The sequence below is a fragment of the Aulonocara sp. 'chitande type north' Nkhata Bay genome, linkage group LG22 (genome assembly GCF_057382095.1).
Source record: "Aulonocara sp. 'chitande type north' Nkhata Bay isolate Kocher_YH1m ecotype deep benthic linkage group LG22, A_spYH_male_GT1.1, whole genome shotgun sequence".
NCBI lineage: Eukaryota > Metazoa > Chordata > Actinopteri > Cichliformes > Cichlidae > Aulonocara > Aulonocara sp. 'chitande type north' Nkhata Bay.
In genome coordinates, this window is record NC_141364.1 from 1,391,825 (window position 1) to 1,416,233 (window position 24,409).

The 24,409-nt window shown below is 43.7% G+C and overlaps 1 protein-coding gene across 1 annotated transcript; it reads right to left on the reverse strand.

The window, feature by feature from the left end:
- Window positions 1-1,897: 1,897 nt before the first annotated feature.
- On the reverse strand, window positions 1,898-23,255 carry LOC147303123 (uncharacterized). The gene is made up of 3 exons (XM_086281205.1): window positions 23,140-23,255; window positions 3,042-5,427; window positions 1,898-1,984 (listed from the first exon to the last, which is right to left on the reverse strand). Exons 1-3 carry the CDS (start codon window positions 23,253-23,255, stop codon window positions 1,898-1,900), a joined length of 2,589 nt encoding a protein of 862 aa, XP_086137331.1.
- Window positions 23,256-24,409: the final 1,154 nt, after the last annotated feature.

Below are 24,409 nucleotides of genomic sequence, written 5' to 3' on the forward strand. Positions count from 1 at the left end.
TGTTTCTCCTTATGAACCCTCTGATGACGGACTGCTCCAGAAAAGTGAAGCGCTGGGTAGCGGTTGAAAAATTCGGAGATCTTAAATGATTTAGAGACATATTTAGCCCACCTATCTGAGCCCGCTCGAGCTGACATCACTGATCTGATAGAGGATAATTTATCACTTTTTTCTGATCATCCTCATCAAACTGCAGTCCTGTACCACGACATTGACGTGGAAGGACATTAAGCAGCATGCCTATCGAGTGAACCCAGTGAAAAGAGTAATAATGCAGAAGGAAGTCAGCTATCTCTTAGAACACGGTTTAGCCAGCGCGTGGAGTTTGCCGTGTGTGCTGGTACCAAAATCTGACAACACTCCTCGGCTTTGTAATGATTACAGGAAAGTTAACGTTGTTACCAAACATGATTCATTTCCTCTTCCTTGAATGGAGGATTGTATTGATAGAGTGGGATCGGCATCTTTTGTAACCAAACTTGATCTGTTAAAAGGTTACTGGCAAGTACCTTTAACTCCCAGAGCATCTGAAATATCTGCTTTTGTCACGCCAGATCATTTTCTCCAGTAGACGGTTATGCCGTTTAGGTTGCGTAACGCACCCGCTACGTTCCAGCGCCTTATGGGCAGTACTGGCCGGCGTGAATAACTGTGATGCCTACTTGGATGATGTTGTCATTTACTCATCCACCTGGTCTGACCACTTACAAACACTCTCTCTCGTTTTCAGCCGTTTTCAGGAAGCCTCGCTTACTCTGAACCTGGCCAAATGTGAATTTGGCAGAGCCACCATCACATACCTGGGAAAACAGTTGGGTCAGGGACAGGTAAGGCCGGTGACTGTGGAGATACAGGCTATTGTCGAGTTTCCGGTCCCACAAACGAGAAGGGCGCTACGCCGATTTCTAGGAATGTGTGGTTATTACAGAGGTCCATGAAAGAACTTCGCCACTGTTGTCGTTCCTCTCATCGATTTGATCAGCCAAGTGAAGCCTTTTGTGTGGACGCCTGTTTGTCAGACTGCTTTCGAGTCTGCGAAAGCATTGCTGTGCAGTTCCCCTGTTCTTACGGGACCTAATTTCAGGTGCCCTTTCAAGCTCGAGGTTGACGCTAGTGCGGCTGGTGCAGGAGCTGTCCTTATGCAGGAAGCCCATCGCGGGGTGGATCGCCCAATTTGCTATTTTTCCAAAATGTTCAACAAACATCAGATGAACTACAGCACTATTGAAAAGGAAGCCCTTGCCTTGTTGTTAGCCCTGCAGCATTTCGAGGTGTATATTGGATCCAGCTCTATACCCATTCAAGTATTCACTGACCACAAACCATTGGTGTTTCTCTCCCGGATGCAAAACTCAAATGAGAGACTTATGCGTTGGTCACTACTTTTGTCAGGATCCTGGGTCATTCGACCCAGCGTTCGTAGTTTTTCCTGTGTTCCTGTTTCATGTTAAGTTCATTTGTTATTCTTGGAGGTATTTTATTGGAGGTCCTAAGATGTTTAGTTTACTGGGCTTCCCCTCCTTGTGTTTCATTCCATGTTTTCCCAGCCCGTCATGTCTGTGCTCCCCCCTCGTGCTTCTCTGTGCTTTATTCTCCCCTTTGGTCTGTGTCTCTGTGTATTTCCTGTTTTACTTTGAAGTTCCATGTCTTATGTGAATGTGTCCTACTTTGCTTCCTTGTCTTGTCAGTTCTGATTTCCCCCAGCTGTGCTCTCCTTCTGTGTCTCGTTATTTCCCAGTGTATTTAAACCCTGTGTTTCTCTGAGTCTGTGTCGCGTCGTCCCTCAAGCTGTGTGTTCCCTCATGTGCCTCTCCGTAAAGTATAGTTTATATTTTCCCAGTATACTTTAGTTTTGTATCTTTTCCTGGTGTCTTCGAATAAAATCTACATTCTGAGTTCATCCCTCGAGTCTGAGTGCCTGCATTTTGGGTCCAACTCCTGCCTGCCACACAGCGCTTCCTGACAACGTTTGCAGGATTTTAACCTGCAAATCAAGAAAGGAACGGAAAATGTCATCGCTGACGCCTTGTAAAGAGCAATTTCTTAGTTTGGGAATTAAACAATAGGAGGGTTGTTTAATTCAGGTAATATATCTGTTTATACTAATTCAGCTGTGCCAGGGCCCTGCTCCAATTGGTGCGTGGATACACCGCCCCGTCGTGACTGGTTCCAGCTGGAGGACCCGGGTAGGGGTGAGCTGCAGTTTCTTTTGATCACCAGTTTTCTCCTGTTTTGAATTAGTTAAGCAGGTCAGACTCTGTCTTTATTTTTTGACTTGTTTTAGTAAGGTCAGGGGTGTAATATTTGCAGAGTTCATATTTGGTGGAAGTCTGCCACACAATAAATAAGATTTAGAATATGCTTTGTAACTTCTATAGAATTATTTTTGATGTTTGATATAGAATAAAGGGCCATGATCCAACTGATGTTTACCCAGTATTTTAATCTCCTCTTCAAATCACTCGGATCAAATCACTTTTTTATTGTCACATCACATGTGCAGTCACACTGGCACAGCACATGCGAGTGAAATTCCTGTGTGCGAGCCCCACAAGCAACAGAGATGTGCAAACACAAAAACACAAACGAGCAAAATACAAGAATGGCCAACCTGAAACTAATAAATATATGTACAATATATAATAGTGTATGCATTTCTGGATGTGTATACTAAATCTCTTTACCAGCAAACACTGTGAAAAACTATGGTGAAATACAAGCACAGATATTCTGCCAGCAAAATAAAACCACAACCCAAAAAAAGTGTAAACACAAGTAAAATACTCAAGTTCACCAGTAAATGGCAACAAAACAGCAACGGGGATTAGATTAAATGCTCAGTTTTGAACATTATAATCACACAAATTGAGAACAATTAAACACATTTCACTGAGAACGAGCTACATGCTAATTTAAACATTTCATAAATTCTCATAAATAATTTTCTGTTATATTTATATTATTTACAGGAAGTGAACTGAAGAGAAAAATGTTAACAGTATGAGCTGAGTACATGTGACATCACAGGAATAATAACGGACAGGAAGCTGATGTTGATGAGGATGGCAGAGGAGGTGGTGGTTGTTGTTGCTGCAGTTGTGGTTGTTGTTGGGGCAGTTGTGGTTGTTGTCGCTGAGGTTGTGGTTGTTGTTGGAACAGCTGTGGTTGTTGTCGCTGCAGTTGTGGTTGTTGTCGCTGCAGTTGTGGTTGTTGTCTCTGCAGTTGTTGTTGTCGGGGCAGTTGTGGTTGTTGTTGGAACAGCTGTGGTTGTTGTCGGGGCAGTTGTGGTTGTTGTTGCTGCAGTTGTGGTTGTTGTTGGAACAGCTGTGGTTGTTGTCGGAACAGCTGTGGTTGTTGTTGCTGCAGTTGTGGTTGTTGTCGGGGCAGTTGTGGTTGTTGTTGCTGCAGTTGTTGTTGTCGGGGCAGTTGTGGTTGTTGTTGGAACAGCTGTGGTTGTTGTCGGGGCAGTTGTGGTTGTTGTTGCTGCAGTTGTGGTTGTTGTTGGAACAGCTGTGGTTGTTGTCGCTGCAGTTGTGGTTGTTGTTGGAACAGCTGTGGTTGTTGTCGCTGCAGTTGTGGTTGTTGTTGGAACAGCTGTGGTTGTTGTCGCTGCAGTTGTGGTTGTTGTTGCTGCAGTTGTGGTTGTTGTTGCTGCAGTTGTGGTTGTTGTCGGGGCAGTTGTGGTTGTTGTTGGAACAGCTGTGGTTGTTGTCGCTGCAGTTGTGGTTGTTGTTGCTGCAGTTGTTGTTGTCGGGGCAGTTGTGGTTGTTGTTGGAACAGCTGTGGTGGTTGTCGCTGCAGTTGTGGTTGTTGTTGCTGCAGTTGTGGTTGTTGTCGGGGCAGTTGTGGTTGTTGTCGGAACAGCTGTGGTTGTTGTCGCAGCAGTTGTGGTTGTTGTCGCTGCAGTTGTTGTTGTCGGGGCAGTTGTGGTTGTTGTTGGAACAGCTGTGGTGGTTGTCGCTGCAGTTGTGGTTGTTGTTGGAACAGCTGTGGTTGTTGTCGCTGCAGTTGTGGTTGTTGTTGCTGCAGTTGTGGTTGTTGTTGCTGCAGTTGTGGTTGTTGTCGGGGCAGTTGTGGTTGTTGTTGGAACAGCTGTGGTTGTTGTCGCTGCAGTTGTGGTTGTTGTTGCTGCAGTTGTGGTTGTTGTTGCTGCAGTTGTTGTTGTCGGGGCAGTTGTAGTTGTTGTTGGAACAGCTGTGGTTGTTGTCGCTGCAGTTGTAGTTGTTGTTGGAACAGCTGTGGTTGTTGTCGCTGCAGTTGTGGTTGTTGTTGGAACAGCTGTGGTTGTTGTCGCTGCAGTTGTGGTTGTTGTTGCTGCAGTTGTGGTTGTTGTTGCTGCAGTTGTGGTTGTTGTTGTTGGAACAGCTGTGGTTGTTGTCGCTGCAGTTGTGGTTGTTGTCGCTGCAGTTGTTGTTGTTGTTGGAACAGCTGTGGTTGTTGTCGCTGCAGTTGTGGTTGTTGTTGCTGCAGTTGTGGTTGTTGTTGCTGCAGTTGTTGTTGTCGGGGCAGTTGTGGTTGTTGTTGGAAGAGCTTTGGTTGTTGTTGCTGCAGTTGTGGTTGTTGTTGGGGCAGTTGTGGTTGTTGTTGCTGCAGTTGTGGTTGTTGTTGGAACAGCTGTGGTTGTTGTCGCTGCAGTTGTGGTTGTTGTTGGAACAGCTGTGGTTGTTGTCGCTGCAGTTGTGGTTGTTGTTGGGGCAGTTGTGGTTGTTGTTGCTGCAGTTGTCGTTGTCGGGGCAGTTGTGGTTGTTGTTGGAACAGCTGTGGTTGTTGTCGGGGCAGTTGTGGTTGTTGTTGCTGCAGTTGTGGTTGTTGTCGGAACAGCTGTGGTTGTTGTCGCTGCAGTTGTGGTTGTTGTCGGGGCAGTTGTGGTTGTTGTTGGAACAGCTGTGGTTGTTGTCGGGGCAGTTGTGGTTGTTGTTGCTGCAGTTGTGGTTGTTGTTGGAGCAGCTGTGGTTGTTGTCGCTGCAGTTGTGGTTGTTGTTGGAACAGCTGTGGTTGTTGTCGCTGCAGTTGTGGTTGTTGTTGCTGCAGTTGTGGTTGTTGTTGCTGCAGTTGTGGTTGTTGTCGGGGCAGTTGTGGTTGTTGTTGGAACAGCTGTGGTTGTTGTCGCTGCAGTTGTGGTTGTTGTTGGGGCAGTTGTGGTTGTTGTTGCTGCAGTTGTTGTTGTCGGGGCAGTTGTGGTTGTTGTTGGAACAGCTGTGGTTGTTGTTGCTGCAGTTGTGGTTGTTGTTGGAACAGCTGTGGTTGTTGTCGCTGCAGTTGTGGTTGTTGTTGGAACAGCTGTGGTTGTTGTTGCTGCAGTTGTGGTTGGGGCAGCTGTGGTTGTTTTTGGAGCATCTGCAGTTGTTGTTGCTGCGGTTGAGGTTGTTGTCCATGCATTGCAGCAGGCTGTGTAGAAATCTTTTCTCAGTTTCATATTTGTTCACCCTTTTAACGAGTATAAAATTCTTTGAATAATAAAGCTTCTCTTACCAACAAAAAGAAGAACGATGATACAAATCTTTGCGATCATAGTGAAGTTGTTTCTCTGCTCTCTGAAAATTTTGTCCATCATCTTTATTATCAGCTGAAGAAAAGATCAAATGCCTAGCATGCCTATGGTCGGTTTAATTCAAAGTATGAGGTTGGCATGAAAGAATGTTTTTGTTGAGTTAAAATCTTTGCATTTTACTGTTTTCATTCATGGCTGCAACATTATATAACTTTATATTTGAAATTACCAATCTGTGATCTCTTTATTCTTAAAAATCTTACCTTGAAGTTGTCAATGTGCTTCTCTTACACTTTATCACTTCTTGTAATTTTTCATGTGTTGCTAATTATTTCATATTTACCATCAAGGTGCTTGTTTATACTGAGCTTGAAACAGAAGTATAGAACTAACATAGTTCTTTATTACTATTCATTACTATGAAAACAGAACAGAACCATTTAAAAAACGAAAACGTTACTTTTTTTAATGAAAATGCTCCCTAAATTAAACAACATAAAGCAACCAGATCACAGTAAAAATAACAATTAACCGTAAAAAACACATGTTGTATATTTAAAATGTATTAATATACAACATGTCAGATATATATTTAATATTAGGATTACTTACATAGTATCTCTCTGCTTGAATGTCATCCACTGCAGTGAAAGAAAGCGATGTTCTTTGACTTCATCTCCTCTTTTTATAAACAGTCAACATGAACCTGAGGGCAAATATGTGCAGGTGGAGTAATGGTAGTTATCGTCATGGTTTAAGGTGTGTGCACTAACCTTTTATTTACCTGCATCTCTCTCCTATTGTCCTCCTGAAGCAGCCATCACTTCAAATTTGTAGTCAAAAAGGATCTGACAGACTAACTCAAACAAATTTTCTGTGATTAGTTTAGGTTTTTATAAAGCTCACAACTGACTGAGTAGGTTTAGACAAAGAAACAACTTTTCCAGGTCTCTACTTCTTTGTTGACAGTCAGTGTGCACATAAAAAACTTCAATTCATTTTATTTTTAAAATTTTCTTTTAAACAAATTCTGTGATTGTTAGAGTCAATGTTCAAACTTGATTTGTTCTGCTTCAGTAACTGAATGAAGTTGTTACTAGTTTAAGTAGATGAATGAATTTTAAAGGCCTTCCTGAGAACAAGGTGTTCATCTTTTATTTCATTTGATTTTCTTGTATCTTATTACATCACTTAATTCCTGAAAACATTTCTCTGTTATTCTTAAAATACATAAACATCCACTACATAATTATTTGTAAGAAAAAATGTTCTTTAATGATTCGTCAAACAGGAGTCAGCGCATTACTGAATGTCTGGGATTTGCCCATCATACCTAAACATAACTTGTGTGACCTTTTAATAAGCTGCTTCTTGTGGTAGGAACACATTTCTAAAGCGTGACAATACGTTAGTGGAACAGTAATGATCTGTGTGTTTGTTTTCTCACGTCAGTGGATGGCTGCTGTTTCCTGTTGCGACACCAACCCTGAAATATCCACCAGACACACACATATGCATAAAAATCCTCAGATGTTTAATTGGAGGAGTCAACATTCCCTGATATAACAGCAAATGTCTTGTGTGAAATGATACAAGTTGGAATTTGATCATTAAATTGATTTGGAGTCTTTACACTGTATGTGTGCCTGTAGTTCATCAGCCTTTTTTCTTAGAGGGACAGAAGGTTGAACAGCAGTATAGGCAGCTGTTGGAGTGATTTTGATAAAAGTTGTCATCGTTGTGCTTAAAATTGTAAACCTTGTCCTGAACTGCATGTTCAGATATTTTTCTGTTCATCCCCTACATGTAGGATGGTGGGAGAGGCTATAGCTGGTTTCCTTATTTTGTAAGGAATGTCTGTGAAGGTTCTCAGTCATCCGGGTCATCGTAGTCTAAGGAGCTTGGAGCAACTTAAAGAAGTCCAGACGCCTTTCTTTCCAAGCTCCTTAGACTTTTGTAAGGATAGTCACTTCCTACCCTTTATGGGCTCACCTGTGCTTGTATATGGTGGACTATTTAAGGGGTTAAGCCCTATGGGGCTTTGGAGTTGATGTCATGCCGCAGTGCATTGTGGGAGTGCGGCACCAGTTTAGCAGGCTACGAATCGCCTGGATCGGTACAAGATTTGGCTTTTTTTTAAGCCTCCATGTTGTGAATTCGCCGTCATTCAAACAAAGGTAAGTCAGCTCGAGTACTGCGAGTAAAATGCGTTTGATTCCCCCCGAACATTCAGATTAGTGCAGCATAAATTCATTCATGAGGGGAAACTACAGTCAGAACATGTGGAGGCTGTTAGAGAGAAAACATAGTGAGTTCAGTGCATTTATGTGACATTGTCCTGAAGGATTTAGTCATTCTCTATGGTTAAAGAAATTGCACTAATTAATTCATATTTATTATAAATAATCCTAATTATACATCTTGCTTCCGTGTTTGTGTCCTGTGTAAGTAAAAATATATTATATTTTGGTTTTATACATCGATTAATGACCTGCAGAATCTCCTTATCATATTAAGTGATTCATAAAAGTCGAACTTTATGCTTTCTCCCTCTTGAAAACGATGACATCCTTGCATTACATACTTTAGGTTCATTTTTTGCTGGCAGATTAAAAAAAACAAACAGGCAGATTTAGAATACAACATGCAGCGTTGTATAGATGGACACATAAAAAGATAAAAAAATCACATGTAAACACTTTGTTACATTTATGATAAATGGATTTGAAAGTACGGCAGCACGGTGGTTAGCACTGTTGCCGCACAGCAAGAAGGTCCTGAGTTCAATTCCACCATCAGGCCGGGGTCTTTCTGTGTGGAGTTTGCATGTTCTCCCCGTGTTTGCGTGGGTTCCCTCCGGGTACTCCGGCTTCCTCCCACCGTCCAAAGACATGCAGCTTGAGGGGATAGGTTAATTGGTTAATCCAAATTGCCACTAGGTGTGAATGTGCGAATGAATGTGAGTGCGAATGGTTGTTTGTCCCTGTGTGTTGGCCCTGCGACGGACTGGCGACCTGTCCAGGGTGTACCCTGCCTCTTGCCCTATGACAGCTGGGATAGGCTCCAGCGCCCCCCGCGACCCTGAAAAGGATAAGCAGAAGCGAATGGATGGATGGATTTGAAAGTAGATAAACACATTTGTGTCGGCCTTGGCTCATAGTTCTTGTCTTTAAATGAACTTTGTCTGTGTGTGTTACTGCACTCTCAAAGACTGAATGAACCAGCATTGCAGCCATGGGTCACTGTGAGCATCACAGGGAAGGTTGAAGCCGCCCGCTGCACCTGTAAGGCCGGAGTCACAGAGACCTGCAGCCATGTCGCTGCTCTTCTGTTTAATGTAGAAGCAACAGTGTTGATCTGTGGCACAAGGACTGTTACAGATGAACCTGCATACTGGGTTTTGCCTGGTAATATGACCAAGATACAGCCAGAGGTTGGCCATAAGATAGACTTCTCCTCTTCAGCTGCCCAAAAAAAGGCTCTCGATTAAAACATAAACAGACCATCTGTAGTGACAGGGAAAAGAAAAGATTCCACCTGCTACTGTGGAGGAGTTGGATCAACTGATGGGAAAATATTTCTCCAAGCATAGTTCTGTTCTGAATAACCCATAATGTTTTAATTTAGGGGGGCATGTAAATAATTTGCATTTACTGAATATGTACTAATATGAACCACAGTTCAAAAGTTGAATAAAGAAATAAATGTTTGCCTATTTTAATTAAAACCACTTTGTAGAACATCAGTTACAATTGTCATGGAAAACAGGGACCCAGGCGCAGTTCTTCTTCACAGAAACGCAGTGCGTTTATTTACAGTGAAATAGACAGGCAAGTCCAACGTCCCTTGCTCCCAGTGCGTTCCGTGTTGTAACTCCCTAGTGTGTGTGCTCCCCAACTCACTCCTCCACTCGCCTCTCCTGGAGGAAGGAGGAAAAATCCACTATTAGCCACACGCTAGCCAAATACCAAGCTCACACTGCTCGCACAGACTGCACCAGTTCGGAGTAATAATCCCGCGTCGACTGTCGCCGCGAGTCCAGGTTAAATACCTCTTTCTAGAGCATTTTCCCTGGTTTTACTACCACACTGGGGCACATGTTCACCAAAATGCAGCAAACCTTCACCATCTTATCCAGAAGGGTCACCTCTTCACCTTCACATGGAAGAACTAATCTGATTGGCATGGTGGTGTGTAGCATGTGGTTTGAAGCAGGGATTTCGTAGTGCCCCATGTGTAGCGTTGGAACCCAGTCAGGATTTGTTTCATCCATTTCATAGGCTGGTTTGCTGCAATAATGAAAAACAATTAGCAACTAATATGCTATAAAGAGTGATATGAACTTATTTAGAACTTAACTGAATGAAAACGTCTGGAGCACCAACAGATATCTGTGGATGGTAGAGAACTGGATATCAGCTCGTCTCACAGCTGCTATCCAGGCTAGATGTTATCAGATGTATCAGATGTATCAGATGTTACCAAACGCCTTCGTTTGGTAACATCTGATACACGAGCTCCCTCACGTTGCTTCCAGGTGGGGAAAGAATAAAAACAGAGCCCATTTTCCAGCTTATTCCCTTCCCGATTGTGCGATCTAACGACCAACACAGCAAGGACGAACCATTGCTGATGCTTTCGGTCCTTTAGCCCTTTGTTCGGCCTGCTGAAATGGCGCCTCAGCGGCCACACCCCCTCCCGTGACATCACATTCCAAAGCCCTATATGGGGTGAGGGGAGATGACCCTTTTTTATGACTAGGGATGTTGTTAAAACACTCTTTAACCAGGTAGAAAGTCAGGTATACAAACACACATACATACACAAACAACTCAAAGCATTTTCCACATTCTCGAGGTGGTGGAGTCTTCCCTGAGGAATGCCACATATCCATCAAACAAGAGACAACACGTCAATACTGAGTATTGAGGATGCACCGTAGGCAACTACGTCACAACAAATCTTATCCTGACTCACAAATATCACAACACACGTATGTACCATGTGTTCTAAAACAAGCCTCAAATCCTCAGCTGAAGCATCGACAACATGAATAAAAACACTCTTGTACCGGGTGGAGTCCTGTACTGATGTGTCCAAAAGTTTCCTCTTACAAGATGCTGCTGTCATACTCTCATCTGCAGAGCAGGCTGTACCTGCTGTGGAGACTCAGGTCGTTTGGAGTGGAGGGCCCACTCCTGAAGAAATTCTATGACTCTGTTGTGGCTTCTGCTATCTTTTATGGCGTGGTCTGCTGGGGCGGCAGCATCTCTGCTGGGGACAGGAAGAGACTGAACAGGGTGATCCGAAGGGCCAGCTCTGTTCTAGGATGCCCTCTGGACCCAGTGGAGGTGGTGAGTGACAGGAGAACGGCGGCTAAGCTGTCATCCCTGTTGGACAACATCTCCCACCCCATGCAGCAGACTGTGACAGCACTGAGCAGCTCCTTCAGTGGGAGACTGCGGCACCCACGGTGTGGGACGGAGAGATTTCGCAGGTCTTTCCTCCCCACTGCTGTCAGACTCCATAATAAAGACTTTAACTGAACAAACACACACATCCACACATATGCAATAATACTAAGTGCAATAATCCTTTCTGTCATCGTTGTATTTTTACTCAGTTGTATATAGTATTTGTATTTGTATTCTATTTTTATCTTATTGTATATTTATTTTATTTTATTCTACTGTATATAGTATATTATTTTATTCTATTCTGTACAGTTGTGTACTGTATTTATTCTTACTGTATTCTAATTTTTGCCTCATAACTTTTGCACTGTCCACTTCCTGCTGTGACAAAACAAACTTCCCATGTGTGGGACTAATAAAGGTTATCTTATCTTATCTTTAAGATGTCAAAGTTTAATTGCATGATTGAGTCTTATTGAAAGGTTTGTGTTGCACAGGCCTATTGCTGGAATGCCAAGACAATTCTACCACGACAGCAAAAGCAAGACGCAAGTCACCAGAGCTCTTTGTGTTGCTCGTGCACAAGGGAGAGAACTGTGACGAGCGCCGTTCCTTCCGCTCGAACCCCAGTCACTCTCCGTTAGCTCCCCCGTAGCACTGCTCTTTATTGAGGTTGCATGAATATGCATAGGTTCAGGTTAACATATGACATCATACACAAGAGTACCTTGTCTGTGTGTAGTGTAGGTATGTGTGTGCGTGTGTGTGTGAGGTCAAGATGTGACCCTGTGAAGTATCCCCAAAGCTGGTGCTAGGAGCCCAGCGGTCCACCTAAACAAAGGGCTCCTATACTAAAACAGATACAGAGTAGGTGTCCCCCTATACCAGGGGTCCGCAATCGCAGTCCACGAGGGCCGGTGTCCTGCAGGTTTTAGATGTGTCCTTGATCCATCACAGCTGATTTAAATGGATAAATGACCTGCTCAACATGTCTTGAAGTTCTCCAGAGGCCTGGTAATGAACCAATCATGTGATGGAGGTGCGTTGACCCAGGGTGAGATCTAAAACCTGCAGGGACACCGGCCCTTGTGAACTGGGATTGGGGACCCCTGCCTTGTACCATAAATCAGTAAGAGAAGGTACGACCTCTCTCATGACATTAGGATTTGTGTGTATATGCCAGAACACTCTGGAAGGCGCACAGAGTCTTTGCAGACTGCTAAGGATCAGACATCCTATTAATATCAATCAATTATATATATTTCTAAGCATAAATGACAATCCAACAATATAAACCTAACACTTGGGTTGCACCTTATTAGCCCCAGCAATAAGTTTCACCTAAATCCTCCTGTAGCCCTAAAGTCAACAAGAAGCCAGCCATGGTAGCATTTTTGTACTAATGAACTCTTCCTAGAGATTTGATTGTATCAGTGTGATCCTTGGTGAGTTCAATCTAAAGACCTTGTTGATCATAGATTGGAAAACTTTTAATCTTTTTGAAAAGGGCCTTCTATTTTTTACCACATGAAGCAAAACTGACTTACAATAAAAATTCAATAAAGATTCACATCATCCAATTTACATGCTTGATAAATGAGACTGTCTCTGGACATCTGTTTGTCAGTATTAGCCCATTACATGAAATAAGCAGTAGGTGATAAACATCATCAGATTTATATCAAGAACACACGTCACAAACTACAACAGCCTTTATCTTTCTATAAACACTGAATGGAGGCTGGAGTGGATACTAATCATCATTGTGCTTTTACTTAACAGACTGTGAGTCACCTGAACATAAAACATGTTCAATAAATAATAATAATCAATAATTATGTAGTTTTATGTAAGCTAGAAGAAAGAAGGGTGGAACTTCAATACTGTCCTGGATGCATGCCGACTATAGTTTATGGCCAAATATTGTGTCTATTTAATGCCAGTTTAGGTTCATTCTTGAATAAATTATTGTGCTTTTGAGTTTCGAAAAACTTTTTCCTGGAAGGTTTAACTCGCTCAGATCTGTTATTTGAATTGTTTTTCTCATTGTATGTCATGCTGTTCATTATCGTGGTGTGTGTGAATTAATTCCGATTCCTAAAATGATTTTTTATGCATTCATGAATCTCATGTTTTTGTGTGAGTGCTTTGATAAAGTAGAAGATGCATCTTAAATGGTTTAAATTGCAAAGAAAGACTCTGAGAATATTAAGTGAAGACAATAACCTGCAGTGTGACCAGGAAGGCAGTGCAGAAGAGCTGTCTTCTTAATTGTCTTCTCAATGCCTAATTTGTAATTATTTTTCTGACAGTAAACAGCACATTAATAAAAGGTGTTTACATCATGGAAAGCACTGTGATAAACAACTTTAATTCCTTGGAGTTATAAACAGGAAATAATGAAGTCAGAACAAAAGAGCCCAGTGAATGAAGAGTCACCACCCAAAACTGAAGAACATTTCTGTGCATTGGGTGTGTTGCTGTTTAAATGCATCATCAGACATGCAATGGACTGTAATAAACTGTGCTGTCAGTCAGCTCTTTGGTATTTAGCAGGAGAATAAAGGAAGAACCCACATGTTTTTGTTAAACATGCTCCTGGTTCTGATCACTGACGCCAGCAGCTGCTGCACACATGAATCACCTCTGTGCAATATTTAGCAAAGACTTCCTGCAAAACATTTCCTGTAAAAGTAACTTATGTTGACTGAACCTTACCTGTCAAACTGGTGATGGTGCAGTTTGTTGACCCACACTGCAGTGAAAGGCAATAATAAACAAAGAGCATTATTACTGCTGTTATTACTGCCCAGGTCCATCAGTGTTTCCACTCACCATCCGTCAGATGCTTCTACAACTTGGTTCAACTTTACCTGGGGTAAACATGTAATTGATTGGACATGATTTGGAAAGACACACAACTGTCTGTACGAGGTTTCATAGTTCCCAGTGCATGTCACAGCACAAACTAAGCTTTAAATTATCGTTAGACCCCTGAGTCAGAATAGTAGCAAAGCACAGATCTGGGGAAGGATACAAAAACATTTCTGCAGCATTGACGCAGCACAGTGCTTCCATCATCTGTAAAGGTGACCTGCAGGTTACCATCTGTATGTGAGTAAGACCCTGACACTCTGACAGAACCCTAACATTGCTCAGTGGAGAGAGGAGAACTTTCTAAAACCGCGGTCGGGAACCTTTTTGGCTGAGAGAGCCATGAACGCCACGTATTTTAAAATGTAATGCCGTGAGAGCCATACAATATGTTTAAAATGAAATAAAAGTAAATTTATGCATTTTATGTAGCACGAACGCTTTTAAAGGACAGTAAGTCTCTGAATTCCTTTCAATAATGGTGTTTTGCTGTTGCTAACCAGTGATAAATAAAGCACTTCTTACCATTAATGCAATTTCTGGAGCTACATGGTTTTGCTGATGGCTTTGTAGTCTGGTTGATATGTGGTGAGGTTAAGCTTCATGCAGGCATTGAGACTTCACTCCGTTAAACGGGATCGTAGGTCGGTCTTAATGTTCTTTAGATGTGAGAAAGACTGTTCACATTGTCAGTACAGCACTTCTCACACGCTGAGTGTGTGGTTTGTGACGTGAAGCGCGTACCAAGTTTTGACAATCAGGAGGTCCGTGGGATTTTTCATTTTCCCTCATTTGTGTTAGTTCGCCAACTCTGCTTGCTGTAACCCTCTTTTCTCCTGTGCACAGTTTCAGAATCAGAATCAGAATCAGAATCAGAATGGGGTTTATTGCCAAATGTTGAGCAGGTTTACAACATTAGGAAATTGCTGCGGTGCTTCAGTGCAAACATAGTGTCATAAATGGCACTTAAATAGACATGGAAAAAAATAAAAGTAGGGATAAGAATTAAAAGTGCTACGTGGAAAGATATGTGCATGAGATATACATGAGATATATACATGAGAATAAGAATTATGAGTGCTACGTTGAAAGATATATACATGAGTGCAGGTGGTGATCAGTGCAAACATGGAATGATGCAGTGAACACAGCGTAGGGTCATGTGTTAGTGGCGGGGACAGTCATACGGTTATTGTTCATGTGTCCGACAGCAGAGGGGAAGAAACTGTTCTTATGGCGAGAGGTTCTGGTGCGAATGGACCGGAGCCTCCTGCCTGAGGGGAGCAGGTCAAACAGACTGTGTCCAGGGTGAGAAGGGTCAGCTGAGATCCGAGCTGCACGCCCCAGTGTCCTGGAGGTGTACAGGTCCTGCAGAGATGGGAGTCTGCAGCCAATCACCTTCTCAGCAGAGCGCACAACACGCTGCAGTCTCTGTTTGTCCCTGATAGTGGCTCCAGCGTACCACACGGTGATGGAGGAGGTGAGGATGGACTCGATGATTGCAGTGTAGAATTGCATCATCGTCCGTGTTGGCAGGTTGAATTTCTTCAGCTGCCTCAGGAAGTACATCCTCTGCTGGGCTTTCTTGATGACGGCGGTGATGGTGGGCTCCCACTTCAGGTCCTGGGTGATGGTGGTACCCAGGAAGCGGAATGAGTCCACAGAGGTGATGGGGGTGTCAGTCAGGATGATGGGGGGAGTGGAGCTGTGTGCTTCCTGAAGTCCACAATAATCTCCACTGTCTTCTGGGCATTCAGCACCAGGTTGTTGTGGCTGCACCAGGACACCAAACGTTCAACCTCCCTCCTGTAGGCAGACTCATCCCCGTCCGAGATGAGTCCAATAACGGTGGTGTCATCTGCAAACTTGATTAGCTTGACAGACTGGTGGGTGGAGGTGCAGCAGTTGGTGTACAGGGAGAAGAGCAGAGGAGAAAGAACACAGCCCTGAGGGGAGCCGGTGCTGATGGTCCGGGAGTCCGAGACATTCTTCCCAGCCTCACGTGCTGCTTCCTGTCCGTCAGGAAGTCAGTGATCCACCGGCAGATGGGATCAGGCACATTCATCTGGGAAAGCTTGTCTCGGAGATGGTCTGGAAGGATGGTGTTGAAGGCAGAGCTGAAGTCCACAAACAGGATCCTGGCGTAGGTTCCTGGGGAGTCCAGATGCTGCAGGATGAAGTGTAGGGCCATGTTGATGGCGTCGTCTACAGACCTGTTGGCTCTATATGCAAACTGCAGGGGGTCCAGGAGGGGGGCCGTGAGAGTCCTGAGATGGGAGAGAACTAGGCGCTCAAAAGACTTCATGACCACAGATGTCAGAGCCACGGGTCTGTAGTCATTTAGTCCAGTGATCCTAGGTTTCTTGGGGACAGGGATTATGGTAGAGGACTTGAAGCAGGCAGGCACATGGCATGCCTGCAGTGAGGAGTTGAAAATGCCAGAAAACACTGGGGCCAGCTCGTTTGCACAGTGTCTGAGGGTGGCAGGAGACACGCCGTCTGGGCCGGGAGCTTTCCGAGCATTCAGACTCTTAAACTGCTTCCTCACATCTGCTTCATGAATATGAAGAGTTGTGGTGGGAGGAGGTGGTGTGAAATCCTCTTTTGTGTGGGGTGAGGAGGGGGGTGTTGTAGGTGAACAGTTTGAAGGTGGTGATGGCTCTATGGAGGGGGGAGAGGTGGGGGAATTAGTGTCCAAAGTGTCTCTATTGTTGGGGCCGTTGGAGGTGTGAAGGCTGCCTGATGGCTCGTCAAAACGGCAGTAGAAGTCGTTGAGGGTGTTGGCTAAGAGCAAGTCATCAGTGGAGTGGGGGGTTTTAGGCTTGTAGTTGGTGATATTCCTAAAACCTTTCCACACAGAGGCCGAGTCATTCTCTGAGATCTGCTGCTGCATCTTCTCAGAGTGCTGATGTTTAGCAATGTCCACTTCCTTAGTGAACCTGTACTTGGCCTCTCTGTAGCAGTCCCTGTCTCCGCTTCTGAACGCCTTTCTCTTTTCCAGCCACAGCTTTTTGAGTTTAGGAGTAAACCAGGGTTTGTCATTGTTATAACTCACCCTGGTGCGTGATGGCACAATGCTGTCCTCACAGAAGTGGATATAGGAGGTGACAGTGTCCGTAAACTCGTCCAAGCTGTTAGAAGCAGCCTTCATTGTGTCCCAGTCTGTGGTCTCCAAACACGTGCGAAGCTCCTCCACAGCCTCGTTGCTCCACAGTTTTTTAGTCCTCACGACAGGTTTGGAGAGCTTCAGCCTCTGTCTGTACGCGGGGATTAGGTGGATCATGACGTGGTCAGAAAGTCCGAGTGAAGCGCGGGGCACCGCGCGATAGGCCCCGCTGGTCGTGCTGTAACAGTGGTCTAATGTCCTCTCCTCTCTGGTCGGACATTTAATATACTGCTTATATTTTGGAAGCTCATGGCTCAGATTGGCTTTGTTAAAGTCCCCAAGAGCAATGATGAGAGAGTCCGGGTATGTCCGCTCCATGTGGAGAATCTGCTCTGCGAGTGCGCACTGAGCTGCCTGCGCATCCGCGTCTGGCGGGATGTAAACAGCGGCCAGGATGAATGAAGCAAACTCCCGCGGAGAATAAAACGGTTTGCAGTGAATAAAAAGATATTCCAGAGAGGAAGAGCAGTGCTGAGCAATCACTGTTACGTCTGTGCACCAGCCACTATTGATGTAGAAGCAGAGACCTCCACCTTTGGACTTACCGGAGAGAGCGGCCTGCCGGTCCGCGCGCAGCAGATGGAAGCCCTCCAGCTTGAGCGCGCAGTCTGGGATGTTCTCACTGAGCCACGACTCCGTAAAACATAAGACACAGGAGGAGGCAAAGTCTCTGTTCATGCTTCTCATCAGGGCCAGTTCGTCAATCTTATTCCCGAGTGAGCGTACATTAGAAAGGAAGATCCTAGGAAGAGCAGTTCGCAGTCCGCGTCTCCTCAAACGCACGAGTGCGCCGGCTCGCTTCCCTCTCTTTCGGCGTCTCACTTTCCTGGTCAGAGTCAGCAGTAAATCTGCCGCAGATGCGACAAATATTGGAAATAAATCCACAGGCGTTGTAGTCCTGTAGTGAAGGAGCTCTTCTCTGGTGTACGAGTATCCAGAGGAGTGCCCAGACACAGAAGAAATGCACAAAAACAAAACAAAAGTAACGCACTGAAGCACCAGGGCGACCATCCGCGGCGCCATCTTGGTAGGCCCGTGACCAACCCCGGACCCGTGACCAACCTGTTGTTTGAACCGTCGTAAAGAAGAAGAGCTAGCATGTATGTGACTCCTATCCCGGACTTCCCTTTCGGACCCAGGACCCCCGCTCCCCTCACTGTATATATCTGCACCTGGTGACTGTGTAAATAAACGTTGTTTTCCCCTGAACTCTGCTCTGCGCCTGAGTCCTACCACACCGCATGACAGTGTGTTTGTACTGCACATCAGAGCCAACGACAGGCTGTCATGTGACTGAGGACAGGTGATGCTGTTACAGTTACTTCTAAATCACATCTATTTACTCAAAAAAGCTTCATTTAAAAATAAAATAAATTATGGTTGCACAGTCCTTCCTTATGAAACTATAATGAAATCAACCCAGGCTGGTTCCAGACGGCAAAGCTGACTGTTCAATTAAGGCCAAACATTTGATGCATTTCCTCTCACATTAAAGTGACTCACAGTTAACAGAAGAGAGCACAACAGAAAAACGACACACCTGCTAGTTTGGGAGTTTCTCTATAACAATACATTTTTTGCCAAGTCATTCATTGAGTTCATCTTCATGAAAATAACAGCCATTTAATAATCTTGCTGTAACTGAACTTGGTCCCTGGTAATTTTCCATAATTGAACATAAAGGATATTTAACGCTTCATGAACTTGAGTAATTTACGTTTTGGCAGCTGCAAATTCTTTAAATGCTTTTGTCGTGCACCAAGTGAGAGCCTCATCGTGACTAAACTGAAAGCAACATTTCAAGGATGTGTTTCACAAACCAGACTAAACAAAGTCAGAGTCCAGTGCTCATATTTGTCATAGAAACTCTCATTCTTTGGTTCCAGGAAAGTTGATCAGTGTTTGTCCAATCAATTTATTCTCAGTTAAGCAAGTGAATTAGGCCTAATGGAAGGTGAAATCACTGCCGATACCATGATTCACCTTGGCAACAGGTAAATAAAGAGGAGAAAGCCTGTCATCTCACATTTGCAATAAGATTTCATTTTACCACTGGACTTTGTTATTGGTTTTCATTGGATGGATCCCAGCTCTGCACTCCTCCAATTAGTATGAATGTCTGAATTTTAAACTGCTCAAATAGATGACAGACACCAGAGGTCCACCTGAATTTAAAATTCATACAAGGACATGTCTGATAATATTATAAACACAGGAAATGACTTCAGTCTGTTCAATAAACACCAGAGATGTACCTGTCTTCACTGTAAAGCGACATGTTTTTATGTATTATTTTTTATGATGTTTTCTTTTCAGTTGATGAAAGAGGGGTTTTTTTCAGTCTTATTTTTTCTTCCGGCCACTAAAGTTCATTAATAGATACCAAAAAGTTGTGATTTACAATTCCCACAAATGACAAGTGGGAAAATTATGTTTGCTGATAAAGTGTTTGAGAGCTGCCTGATGGGTCTGAATGTGGTGTGTGATGTAGTTTTGAAGCAAAAGAAAAGTGACTGACAGCTCATTGTCATGTGACTTTGGTCGTCTCTGCTTCATCGGTGTCACCTCGCGGAGTGTTACTGCTCTGCCTGCAGGATTTCAGGCATGTGTGAGGAGCAGCGTAGCTATGCTAACCCTCATGTTGAGACGTTACATACCTGTGTGACAGCTGAACAAAAAAATCATTGAAGTCAATACAAAGAAAGAAAAACAGGGATTTATCAGCCACAAAGGGGGTGACTTTATAATTTAGGTAGTGCTGTCAGTGTTAACACGTCAATTCAGCATTAACGCGCTTACACGCATTAACATGGTCATCACGATTAACGCGATTTTAAACACACTCGACCCATCTGGAGCGCAGAATGAACAAACTTTGGACAAACTGCCTGAAATGCATTGATAGAAACATTTCAGGGATTTTGTTCAATGGAAAAAGCAAGTATATATGAAGATCAAATGTCAGTTGTTGTTTTGAATGTACTTTTTTTTTTTTTAGGAACATTTTTATGCAGCAAAAGGGGGAAAAAAACAGAAACAAAAAAAAATATTATAAGGTCATCGGAAGACAATATATGCATGTATATACATCCACACATTTACACATACATACATCAACACTATGGTGTTGCAAGTTCTATGCATTAAAGAGTGCTGTCACAGTTTGTAAACCCCTGCCATTTTCTCCAACATCTCCTTCCCAAGTCGCCCTGATGTCGCAGGTGAAAGTCATACATTCCATCAATCGGATGTTTTCTACTATAGAGGTAAAAAGGGAGGATCTTTACAAAGCCAGCGTTTTGTTATAGCTTTTTTCGCAGATGCCAAAAGAATTCTCAGGAGATAAACATCATCTGTAACTAAATCTTCTGCAAAATATCCCAAATTCAATGATGCGAATGTACAACTCATATTGAATCCCAGTGCTTTTGTAATTATTTTTACAACTTCCAACCAGAAGGGTCGTGTCACGGCTGGGGCAGCAGTTGTGTGGTGTTTGGAGAGGAAGGACCCAAGTTGCAGACAACGGCGATGATGCGAGTGAGGTTTACTGATGACGGGTCACAGTGACACAGAGCGGTGATGAAAATTACAAAGTAAACTGCACTGGGAAAGCTAGTAAGCTGACCTGAAACATAACAGAAACACGAGGCGAGGAGCGGAGAAACACAAAATAACATAGACAAGCCCACAAGGAACACAGGCAGGCACACACTATAAATACACACAAGATAATGAGGGAATGACACACCAGAGGGGAACACAGCTGAAACTAATGGGCATAATGAGACACAGACCTTCAAAGTAAAACAGAAAATTCACAGACTGTTTTACAAACACAAACTCAAAGACACGAACTGAACACCGGGAGAGGACACAGGAAGGGATAACAGAAACACAAAACACAAACACGAAAAACAAAAACAGAAGAAACTAGAAAACAATAACAATAAACTCAAAACACTGGGTCAGCGACCCAGGACCATGACAGGTCGTATGGACGGGCAGGACCAGAATATGTGTCCATGATCTGCCATGTCTGTGAAGGTTCTCAGTCATCCAGGTCATCGTAGTCAAAGGAGCTTGCAAAGAAAAGCGTCTGGACTTCTTTAAGTTGCTTGAAGACGTTTCTCCTCTCATCCGAGAAGCTTCTTCAGTTCTAAGGTCAAATGGTGGAGAGTCCCAGATATAAACCTAGTGGGAGTTTCCCCCCACAGAGGGACAAAAGGACCCCCTGATGATCCTCTAATCACCTGAGCCAAGGTGTGAAACTGGGTGTGGGTCACAATCAGCCAGAGTTTCAGGTGAGCTCATTGTGAAACCTGGCCCCACCCTATCATGTGATTTCCTGAGGTCAGATGGCCCAGGATGTGAGTGGGCGTTAAGGCGTCTGGGGAGGATCTCAAAACTGGATTATAGATGGCAGAGAGTTGGTGTCGTAAGCCCCGCCTCTGTTCAAAGATGGTCGCTCACAGTGGACATAGATGCTTCTTTCACTCAATCTGCCATGACTTCCCCACATTTTCTCCAGCTCAGCGAAGATGTAGCACTGAATTTAGACTTTTGTTTAGGTGTTATGAAAAAAAGTATAATGTTCTTCCAACAAGTTCCACCACATGTTGGAATTAATTGTGGTGAACTGTGTTTCCCAAATCCTTGACCACCTGTCTTCTTAATCTCAGTGTCCATTTCTCTTTCCCATTTCTGCTTTATGTAAATTGTTAAGTCCTTTTTAAGCTTAATCATACATTTGTACAGTTTATTTATCAGGGCTCTGTTACTCCTGGAGTCATAAGTATCAATGAAGATGTTAACAATCGAGAAGTCCCCAGGGACACAGCAGTTTATTCTTTTACCAATATAGTCACGGACTTGCAACTATCGGAAGAAGTCTTGTTTCTCGAGGTCATAAGTCTTGCATAAGGTATCGAAAGCCATAATTTTAGATTTTACAATAACTGTACACACAGCAGTAATTCCATGCCATGCCCATTGTCTAAATCTCCTGTCATGGGAGGCAGGTAAAAAATCAGGGTCGTATGCTGGCCACCTCAGAAGTTTTATCTTTGAAGTTACCTTTCAGTTCAGCTCACAGTGTAGCCATGTCAGCCATCAGAACACTACTCACAGCATCCCAAAGCCAGTCCAGGCCTCGGTTGCCATCTTGTCCCGATGCAAGGCTTGCCTCATTAGCCGTGGCTTCATTCTCCATTTCACAATCACGGATGTTTCGTAGTCTGTATCCTCCTTTCTTAGATTTATCCCCACTCATTATTGTGTCAAAGTATAGCAGTTTAACCTTAATACAACTCTTGAGTCTGGGGAAATAAACAGTAGGTGCCAAAGATCACTTTTTATTCGGCCATGTGGCAGAGGTGTGGTCCCTGGCTCAGCTGCAAGGGAGGGGTGGTGCAGTGAGCTCAAGGGGGCAGTGCTGGGGAGACAGGTGAGGCCGTAGGTGGTGGCAATTGAACTAATGACTCTTTTTCCTTTATAGTGAAGCGAGAGACCAGGATGAATGGGTGCAAGTTGGCAATAAAAGCTGAAACTGTAAGCGAAACCATTGTGTGTGTTGGATCCGTATTACACACTCCCCATGTGTCTAAAAAGTATGGTTTCATTTGTGTTGTCTTCCCAACACTGTTGACATTACACCATGACACACATTGCAGGAACTGTTGCTGCAAAAAAGCTGAACTGAATATGTGCACCACTACTGACTGACTTTTATACAGAAAGGACTATCATGAGGATCTTAATAAGAGAATATATAAATAAAAGATAAAAAGATACCGGTGAGTAGCGGCAGCAAGTCGCGCCAGCGTTCACTCAACCGGAAGGTGTAAGCGCAACTAATAATCAGTGCTAAAAGACTTTATTTATGGCATTTTTGAAAAGTGGAATTACAAGCTCAGTGCTTAGACTGAAATTATCGTAAGACAGTAATATTAATATTTGTCCTGGATGATATATACATAAACATCATTTCTAGGAGAAAAAAAACTAATTCTCAATTCTCAAATTTAAGATTTTCAGACACAATACATAAGAAATCAAATATGCTTATTTCAATATTTTAAATATTCACATCTATATCCTTCTATTTTTATAACATAATTTGCAGAAAGTGAACTAAAGGAAAATGTTAACAATATGAGATTAGTACATGTGACATAAGAGCCACAACTACTCACAGGAAGCTGATGTTGTTGAAGATGGCAGAGGAGGTGGTTCTTGTTGCTGCTGTGGTTGTTTTGTTGTTGCTGCGGTTGTTGCAGTTGTTGTTGCGGCAGAAGTACTGGAAGAGCATATCGGAGAAGAATGCAACACATACAGGAAACGTTCAGTAGCTAGTGTATCTAAGAGCAGACCACAGCAACCTCCCTAAACAGGGCCCAGTAATCATCACAGTGGCACAGAAGAAGTCCAGACGCTTTTCTTTCCAAGCTCCGTAGACTAGCAGCTAAGATGAACAGGCACATGGGTCAATACATGAGTGGGGCACAGAAAGGAATCAGCAAGAATACCAGAGGTGCAAAACACCAGCTACTGGTAGAATGAGCAGTCAGCTGAGACTGCAAGACTAGGCTAACAAACCTGTGCACTACCTGGATTCATTACAAGAAGGCCTATGACTCAATGCCCCACACCTGGTACAAGATCAAAAGAACTCTAAGAGCCTTCATTAGGAACTTAATGGGGATGTGGCATACAAAACTAGAGGCCAACTTCAACCCCATAGCACAGGTCACCGTCAAGTGCAGAATCTACCAAGTCCCCACTACTGCTCAGAGATCATTGACAGGACTGACTATCGATATCAACGAAGAGAGGGAAGGTAGTCTGAACTGAGGAGATCGAACTACCAGAAAGCCACATTTCAGACATTGAAGACAGATACAAGTACCTGGGGATCCCACAGGAAAACACAGCTGCGTCTGGCCAAACGTCTGGTGAACGGTGCTTCTGGACCATCTGCACGTCTCCGCACAACGAGTTGTTAATGAACGCAAACACACCTCCCCCGACAGCCTTACCGGAGGCTGCAGTCCGGTCTCCTCAGTATATGGAGTGAGTCTGCAGCTAAACAGCGCACTCTGGGACTTTGACTGAGAGCCTGGTCTTGGAGAAAATAAGTGTGAAGCATTATCTAATTTCCTGTGTTGTGATCTTGGCTCGTAATTCGTCCAGTTTGTTTTCCAGGTTCCTCACATTGGCCAACAGGAGGCTGGGTAATGGTGGTCGGCTAGCCCAAGCTTTTAACCTAGCATGGAGCCCCCCCATCTTCGAAGCACTCTCCTGGGGTCAGCTGACTCACTGGAGGTGGCTACCGGGCCGAACAATGACTTGAAGCTTCGACGGAAGGTGAAGTCCAGAAGATTATGTGAGTTGCTGATGTCCAGTAGTGCCTGTCTCAGGTATGTTGACAGTACACAAAGCACAAAAAGAACAAAAAACAAACAA